Source organism: Puma concolor, chromosome B4 (assembly GCF_028749965.1).
Source record: "Puma concolor isolate L17-30 chromosome B4, mPumCon1.1.hap2, whole genome shotgun sequence".
NCBI lineage: Eukaryota > Metazoa > Chordata > Mammalia > Carnivora > Felidae > Puma > Puma concolor.
The window spans coordinates 98,949,912-98,959,134 of record NC_141673.1 but is presented as its reverse complement, the minus strand read 5'-3'; the positions used below and the strand labels follow the sequence as shown (position 1 = coordinate 98,959,134).

The following is a 9,223-nucleotide window of genomic DNA, read 5'->3' as shown; positions in this document are numbered from 1 at the left end:
ATCTTCACACAATTCTAATACCCAGATTACCCAAGCAATAACCTCAACATTACTGATCTAAAAAAATGATAGTATAAATACTAAATGATGTGCTACTCCACCTATATGACAAAGCTCGTACAAAGGGTACGAGCAAACAATTTGCCAAGATACTAAAATATTTTCAAATCAGTTGGTATAATGCTGCTGCCCTAGCCGCCAGCACCCCTATCCCAGAATCCCCCAGATCTCTGTCACAACGGGGCCTCCTGAATGTTGTTCCAGGGCTGCTGGCTGCTAAATATTCAAACGTCACCCCTGTGCACTTGTGCATGTGTGATGACAGAACAGGAAAAGAGCCTTTTATTTGAGGGAGGAAATTCAGTGAAATGATGCTGAGATAGAATAACAGGGCCATACAGTGGCTATTCTCCCGAGGTCCCCAGCAGTCACCAGAACATCAGATCAGAAGCCATCAGACGATGAAGCAGAGGATGTTCCGTGAAGTTTATTTGCCTGATAGTTTACGTACACAGTCATCTTTTCATGTTTTTGGCTGTGGTCGGGTAGCCTTCTCTTTCTTCACATGAACGTAATCACAAGTCCCTTACATCTTGGTGAGTTCGGAAGATGCGTATTAATCCAGATCTTCGATCTTCACTAATGTAGCTGTCTTCTCACAAATCCAAAAAATTTCAGCGCTGCAGCGGGAAAGATAAATCTTTCCTTTCTGAAAATAGGCACATCCTTTCGATCCATTGATCTGGGTGTATTCTCTAGGGCTGAATCTGGAAAGTCATCCATTTAAAATTAAAGACAAATTTCATATTTGAAATTTGATCACAATTCAGTGTTCTCAGTTACCGAAAACCATCTATCTGAACTTTGAGAGACTTCTGGTTCCACAACATCTCAAAGTTTTTTTTTTTTATTTAATTTTTGTTAATGTTTATTTATTTTTTTAGAGAGAGAAAGACAGAGTGTGAGTGGGGGAGGAGCAGAGACAGAGGGAGACACAGAATCCGAAGCAGGCTCCAGACTCTGAGCTGTCAGCACAGAGCCCGATGCGGGGCTCGAACTCACAAACCGTGAGATCATGACCTGAGCCGAAGTCAGACGCTCAACCGACTGAGCCACCCGGGCGCCCCCACAACGTATCAAAGTTCTTCAAGCTGGCATATCTGAGTTTTTCATTTCAAGTTAATCATAATCCCAGGTAGAATTATTTAAGCAGGATACTTAAGTTCTGGGTTGAGAATTTGTAACCTCTCCATTAACATGGTAGAAACTACCCAGCACATATGATATTAGAAGTACTAGGATTTCTTTACTTTGGAACTTTATGAAGGAAAACAGACAAGTGAAATCACGTTCTGGGTGGACATTTATTGCATTTTGTTATGCACAAATATAATTTTGTGTATATATAATTTTGTGTTATGTATATATGTATACACACACGTGTGGAGGAGGAAGAAAGAACACGATAAGGGTTAAGGGAGAACATAAGTGACTACATAGATGTGGTTCTGATACCTGTCCCTAGTTCCTCCGTAAGGAATTGGTGGTAACCCTTGAATAACGTCATTACAAATCATGCTCAGCCGGTCTCAACCTCCTGTGTGCCTTTTTACTTGCATGATCTGCATAAACTGCAGTGTTCTTTTCTGGCTTCAGGGCCGGGCTTACTAAATCTTCCTCTTGGCTTCTGCGCTTGCTGAGATTAGCCTCACTCAGGAGGAAACGGCTGTGTGATTCAGAAGCTCAGTCCCAGCACCTTGCGTGATAACAGCCACAGTCTCAGGGCATCAGTGACGTCAGACTCTCCACCTTGCTGCAGGGACCATCTCCTCCATATTTTAACCGGGAGTGAGCAGAGGGGCCTGGGATAATGAAAAGTCCTTTGGGAGAAGGGACTCATCTTCGTAAAGCCCAAAATGGAAACAATGGCACTTCCCAGGGTACGGTGGCATGTTCTATAAACCCTCAGTCTAGCAGCAACACTCTGGATTAGTGTGTAATCATCTCATGACCAATATGGCTCCATTTGCAAAGAAGTGACTCTCATCTTTGTGTTTTTATTACTTTGCACATGCTCTTCGCCGTGAGTATTTGGGTGACCCAGACTAGTTGATTTAATATGACTGGTAGTGGTCATTCGCGAGCGCAAAATTGTCATGGTGTGTCCCACCCTGACAAAATGGTGGGAAATGGACAAAGATGACATATATCTGGGGACAAAAGTGCAGACCTGTCATTGTTTGTTATTCAGGGAATGTGGGGAGCCACCGCTGAAGCACAGTACCCTTGGTGGAAAATGAGTGATTATAACTCAGTTTAAGGAAACCTGGACGGGACGCCTGGGTGGCTCAGTCGGCTGAGCATTGGTTGACTTCAGCTCAGGTCGTGATCTCACGGTTCGTGGGTTCGAGCCCCGCATCGGTCTCTGTGCTGACCGCTTAGAGCCTGGAGCCTGTTTCGGATTCTGTGTCTGCCTCTCCCTCTGTCCCTCCCATGCCCATTCTCTGTCTCTCTCTGTCTCTCAAAAATAAATAAACATTAAAAATTTTTTTAAAAAAGGAAATTTGGACAACATGCATTAAGGAGTGAAACGGGAGTGAGGTGAATGGGTGAATAACTTGATGGGAAGGGAGGTGGAGAAAAAACCCACCACACCCAGAAATGTGCCAAATGACCTTACATTTCACGTAATGTACAAATACCACGTATTATATTAAAAGTACAGGGGCGCCTGGGTGGCTCAGTGGGGCGCCTGGGTGGCTCAGTGGGTTAAGCAGCTGACTTCGGCTCAGGTCATGATCTCGTGGTCCGTGAGTTCAAGCCCCGCGTCGGGCTCTGTGCTGACAGCTTAGAGCCTGGAGCCTGTTTCAGATTCTGTGTCTCCCTCTCTCTGACCCTCCCCCATTCATGCTCTGTCTCTCTCTGTCTCAAAAATAAACAAACGTTAAAAAAATTTTTTAAAAAAAGTACAAATACAACTGTATCGTCTTGATATAGTTGTGATGAGCTGTATTCCTCAAAATATTTGATTTGTAATCACTAAGAGAATTTTGTAAGACTGTGTTCCTTGACATATTTTTGACATCTATTTTTTCACAACTTTAAATAGTTGCAAAAACTGTAATTTTCAAAGTATCATGTATTCTACAGGTACACTAAATATTTCCTCAAAACCTTGAAGGTGAGGATTCAGCTCATTTTAAGTCATGAAAACATTTGCCATATAATCTAATTGGTAAATTCCATCAAAAAAACTAATTATTAAACTGATTTGCCAGTTTAGACATACTTGCTGTTAGAAAGTGGTTGACAATTGGAATTTAAATAAATGTGTTAATGTATGTCCATGATAAACACCACCCTCTGGACTGTAAGTGTTGGGCAGCCAGGGTAGCAGAGAGCCCAAGGTCATGATCACAAAAGCACTCGGTCCTGATTTTGCCACTTAGGAGCTCAGTGACCTCAGGCAAGTTATTTAATCTCTCTATGGCAATTGTTTCATCCCTTAAATAGGACTATAACAGTGCTTTTATCATAGGGCTAATATTTATAAACTGCTTCAAACAAAGCGTATTATTTGTTTTTTAAATTAAAAAGAAGAAATTTCAACTAATAGAAAAGCTTCCATGTTTTGCCATGAGTTTGTCACATACATGAAATTAGGTAGTCTTGCTCTCAATAGTTCTTCCTGAAGCTCTCTTTTCTTCGTACATTGTACTCTTTTATTTTTGTATCTAGATTTATAATTCTTACAGTTAACATTGATTTTCCTAGTGTTCCATTTCTTAGTATTCTTCGCTTGCTTTCCCCCCGCCCCCCATCACCCCGACAGTTGAAACTTACAAGGATGGAGACGGAATGGAGCCATCCTCCCATAGCCAGCTCTTTCCAGATGGATCCCATGATAAGCCCAACCAGAAGAAAGAAAACTTGGGTAATGGCTGTGACTTCAGAAAATCCTGAGAGAGACAACGGGGAAAATATCATGGGAGAGCCACATTCTGGTTTGCAGAGGTTAAGATATTCATTCTCATTCAAAATGCCCGAATTCCCACTGTGTGAGTCAGAAATTCCATGTATTTACTTTCCATCATATGAATAATGTCTATAACCAGGGAAAGAAATTCAGCCAGACCTTTTCCTCCAAGCTATCTATCTTCACCAAGGTGGAATTCTGGTCCAGACAGTTATTTCTGCTGTTAATCCAGGTATTTTCCTCATTTGTTGCAAAATAATAGCAGCTGTTTTGGTACCATTGCCACATTTTAGGGCAAGGATTGCATTTGTGGTCTGAAAAAGAAATGACACCCATTAGCACAAATTAAGTAATCCTGGCGTGACTGGGAAAGGATTTGGGAACTAAGTAATTGAACTTGATGATAGGGTCTGAGACCCAGCATTCTGAAAACATACCGCTTTAGGAGCCTGTGAAAATGAAATCACCCCCAATTATGGGCTGGGGCAACAGTGATCGAAATTCTCCTTCCAGGGCTCAGTCTTCTGGCCTCAGAGTTACCAGCTACACTTTTAACCTCTTTTTTTTTTTTTTTAATTTTTTTTTTCAACGTTTATTTATTTTTGGGACAGAGAGAGACAGAGCATGAATGGGGGAGGGGCAGAGAGAGAGGGAGACACAGAATCGGAAACAGGCTCCAGGCTCTGAGCCATCAGCCCAGAGCCTGACGCGGGGCTCGGACTCACGGACCGCGAGATTGTGACCTGGCTGAAGTCGGACGCTTAACCGACTGCGCCACCCAGGCGCCCCTACACTTTTAACTTCTTATAACATCAGCATCACCTAAAAATGGTTCACACATTAAGAGGCTGAAGAATCCAGGTTGGGATCATTGCAAGATGCTCCCCAAATTCACCTCTGTGTTTTCAGAAATGTTAAATAAATTCCTATCTTCCCTTGTCCCCTGGAAATGTAGGGCGACATCATTAGGAGTCTTTGGATAACATAACTTTCTCATACTGCAAGGTGGCTCATGTGATCAGTGCCCACTGGGGCAACAGATTTGACCTGACGGTAGGTCCTGATTACCTGAAGTGCGAATGATCAGCTCTTGGCAGAGCTTGATGGCCATCTGTTCCTGCCGCTTCAATAGACTGGAGATCTGGGATTTGAGATGCTCCTCCTCAGTGGGAAAATTCCTGTAGTCGCTCAGCTGCTGGGAGAAGTTATCTTGCTGTTGGTGGATGGTTTTTTGCAGTTGACTTAATCTCTCTGAATCTGAGTTAATTTCATGAGATGTCTGCAAAACTCCAAGACATAATAGGATACATGTTCACATATCCTCTTATTCTCAGCCAGGGGTAATTCTTTTAACACAGCCATATTTCCTATATCATGTCGTATGTATTAGTGGCTCCCAATAATTGAAGCATCATGGACGAAGCGCACACGATTGCCTTGCTATTCCAAATTGTTTGGAGCTCATCCTTTATAATTGTATTGAGATTTTGCATCTGATTATACTTGTATTAAATGAATGAATTAATGAGTATAAATCTTTGATATTTCATCTAAGGCAATGCCATTTTGCCATTAGTCTAGTGTGTTTTTTTTTTCCTATTTGGAGTTGGTTCATGTAATTGGTGTTTTCATGGGAACAGAATCCTTTAAGGCAATAGGTATGGTGTGCCGACCACTTTTATCAGAATCATCCATATATTTGTTTTTTTTTTTTAAATGCAGATTTTAGAAGCACCTGGATAGCTCATTCAGCTGAGTGTCCAACTCTGGATTTCAGCTCAGATCATGATCTCACGGTTCCCGAGATTGGGCCCTGTGCAGGGCTCTGCAGTAAGAGTGTGGAGCCTGGGAGGCTGCTTGGGATTCTCTCTCTCCCTCTATCTCTGCCCCTCCCCTACTCTCTCCCTTAAAATAAATAAACATTTTTAATGCAGATTTTAATGCCACACTAGACTATTTCTGGCCCTGGATCCATAAAAAATCGGCCTCTTTAATTAGCACCTCAGGTGATTCATCGTCACAATAAATTTAAGAGTCACTGCCCTTCAGGAAAAAAAAAAACCTTCACCCGTCTATAGTGAACCAATGAATATGCATCAGTGCATCTTCATTTTTAAAATATACATCATTGTAGAAGATCAACTGCTAATCCCTAATGACTGGCTACTGAATAGTTGTTACTGCTGCTAGAACATCATGTTTCTTTCTAAAAGAAAGAAGGCTAAAAAGAAAAAAGGCTAAAGCCACATCATTAGCTCCTAGTTAAATGTTCAAACCAGTATGTCTAAATTCTAATTACCCATGAAATCTTCCACATGTAAAAATGAAAGAAAGTAGCATGGAAGGTGCTAGCATCCTCCAGAAAACAAACTTTCTTGCCTGCAAGTCCCCTGAAAGGGAATACTGCTTTGTCCATCATATACTTAACGACACCCTACAAAGTGTGTATTCTCGGGATGTTCTTCCACTTAATGTTAGTCCACAACTCCCTATCCTGTCCGACCCTGACGGTTCAAGGATGGGTCAGAACCAAGGGAATACTCTTTTTTGGGGGGCTATTGTGATTGGGACTGGAACTTCCATTGTTATGCAGAGGTGGTTCAACTTTCTATATACAGGGTAAGGTCCCCCAGGTAACTTCTCCTCTTTGTTTTTATCTCTTTTTCATTTCTAGCAGGCAGGCTGTTTCTACACTAGAAAGGTCTTGAGTGAGCAGATTAAGCCAGTCTTGTACTAAGTCTTTGGGGTGAATGAAACGGCACGCTTTTCCTTGAGTCCCCCTCCGTTGGCTCCCTGTTGGTCACCACTGGGATAATAGGTGGATGTACATCTATGCAGAAAAGAAGCTCCCCATTCCAACGAATAAAGAGAAAAACAAAAGCCGTGTTCATAATCCAGTCTAGTTTATTAAGAGGAAATGGATAAAATCCATTTCCCAAATCCTCATAATCATAAAGTCTGTCCCTTGGTTGTTGAGCTTAGAGACTTGGAAGAATGAAAGAGATGTGATCATATAATATTGTCAAACCTGAGTCTGCATAGTTTACAAATGTGTTTCCTAATCACCTTTCTTGGGTTCGATGAAAATATACTTACGCATAATCCCCAAGGTCACCAGCCCAATCAGCAGCATCAGACAAAGAGTTAACAGACTCAGGGCAGCCTGGCGCCAGATGGGGGAAGGAGCTGGACACCCTGAAGAAAGCCAACAGAGAAATTGTAGTTGCACATGAGTTTTTATTTCTCCCACTTAGGAAGCTTCCCCAGCTTCCTAAAATCTCCCTCTTATTTCTCTCTTTACTTTCTCAAAAATACCTAAAATGATGTGCAGTAAGATCTCTACCATCAGTGCTCCCCCACTTCTCTTCCCACCATTCTCTTTCCCTTTAAGAGTGTCTCCTAATTTTTAGGTTTGTGTTTTATATCATTGAACACCCTTCTTTAAGATTACCAAATGCAGGGGCGCCTGGGTGGCTCAGTCGGTTAAGCGTCTGACTTCGGCTGAGGTCATGATCTCACGGTCCGTGAGTTCGAGCCCCGCGTCGCGCTCTGTGCTGACAGCTTAGAGCCTCGAGCCTGCTTCCGATTCTGTGTCTCCCTCTCTCTCTGCCCCTCCCCTGTTCATGCTCTGTCTCTCTCTGTCTCAAAAATAAATAAACATTAAAAAAAAAAAAGGTTACCAAATGCATGTATGAGATGTGGTGAAAAATGCTTCTCTGGATGATCTGGACAATAGGGGAGACTTCAAGTTTTTGAGGTCACAAAACCTCCCCAAGGCTAGGATTATTATGGATTTTATTTTTATCAATTACATTCTATTTAGCATCTGGTAGGTAATGAATGAATACTGAATGAAAGGCAAAATTAACATGTAGTCTAATCTATGATATTTCTTTATTCAGAATCTAACGGCATCTAGCCCAACATTTTCAGACAGATTAATGCAAATTTCCAGGTGCACTGTCACATACAGCACAACCACAACTCCTTTTATCTCAAGGATTACAGCTATAACTTAAACAAACAAATAAACGAAAATGTATAACCAGTTTTATTAGACCCCATGACAAACCAATTCCCATCCTCTTTGCATATCGCCCTAATACCATGCACACGCACTCGTGCACACACACACACACACACACACACACACACTCACACACACACTTAAAAATAAAGCCAAAGAGGAGAAAGTAGTTCCTATATATCAGATGATTTGGGCAACAACCTGAACTGTCAACAGATTATTAAAAATTAAGAATATAGTCTGATATACTAACCTGGATTCCTGACCACAGAGATTTATATTTCTTCCAACAAGGGATAAGGGAATGAGCTGAAGACTAGAACTGAGTTTGGACTCCACATACTAGTTGTAGGAACTTGGCTAAACCATTTAGTTTTTTTCAGCCTCAGCTTTGCTAATATTATTCCATTTACTTCACAATTATATTTTGAGAAAAATATGATATAATGCATATAAAATACTATACAGATACTGTTATTATTGATTCAATTGTACCAATTATACTGGGAATTTCCACCTTCTAAAAACAGTTCTTTTAAACTTCTAAAACAGAAATGATCTCCTGTCTGTTTCTGACTCACTCATCTTCCCATTCCTCTCTTCAGTTATTTGTACTTTTGAAAAGAGAAATTTCCCCCACTTTCTCTATTTTAGAAGCCTCCCATCTGACTTCTAAAAGAATATTTGCCTGGCATCGTCTCACAAGGTATCAATATCACGACTTCACTTTTAAAAAGAAATCCATTAATCCCCAGATTCGATTTCTCTCGTATCCAATATGTTTCACTATGGCACAGAGCCTCAAGAAATATAGTGATACCACACGTTTAAAGAGATCTTGGAAGGTACATGTTTTCTCCCCCAAATTGGGAACATCCATTCCACTTAACTCATCCCACAACTTTGTCTCCGTTTCGGAGATTCTGCAGCACACCTCTCCTTAGCATCAACCTCAAAGCATTTAACACCTGTGCATCCCCCAAGGTCAACATCTTGCTGTCTCTGAACGCCTACCTCTTTTCCTTAGGTTATTTCTGTCCCGGTTATTTCTTGCTCCAACAGAATCCTGAAATGTGAGTGTCGCGTAAGTCACTTCTTCAGACATTGTAGAAGAAAGCGCTACTGTAAATTACTCAATTAATGTTGCAATGTCTTCAGGCTCAGGAACAGGGTGTTCTTCTCAAGGCTGGGCGCTTTTATAAACACACTCTACTGACCCA

The 9,223-nt window shown here is 41.4% G+C and overlaps 1 protein-coding gene across 1 annotated transcript; it reads right to left on the bottom strand.

Moving 5' to 3' along the window:
- Positions 1 to 319: 319 nt before the first annotated feature.
- Positions 320 to 9,223, bottom strand: CLEC12B (C-type lectin domain family 12 member B). The gene is made up of 6 exons (XM_025930591.2): positions 9,018 to 9,223; positions 7,073 to 7,171; positions 5,045 to 5,263; positions 4,136 to 4,290; positions 3,844 to 3,959; positions 320 to 767 (listed from the first exon to the last, which is right to left on the bottom strand). The coding sequence occupies exons 1-6, from the start codon at positions 9,106 to 9,108 to the stop codon at positions 617 to 619; spliced, it is 831 nt and encodes a 276-aa protein (XP_025786376.1). The 5' UTR covers positions 9,109 to 9,223; the 3' UTR covers positions 320 to 616.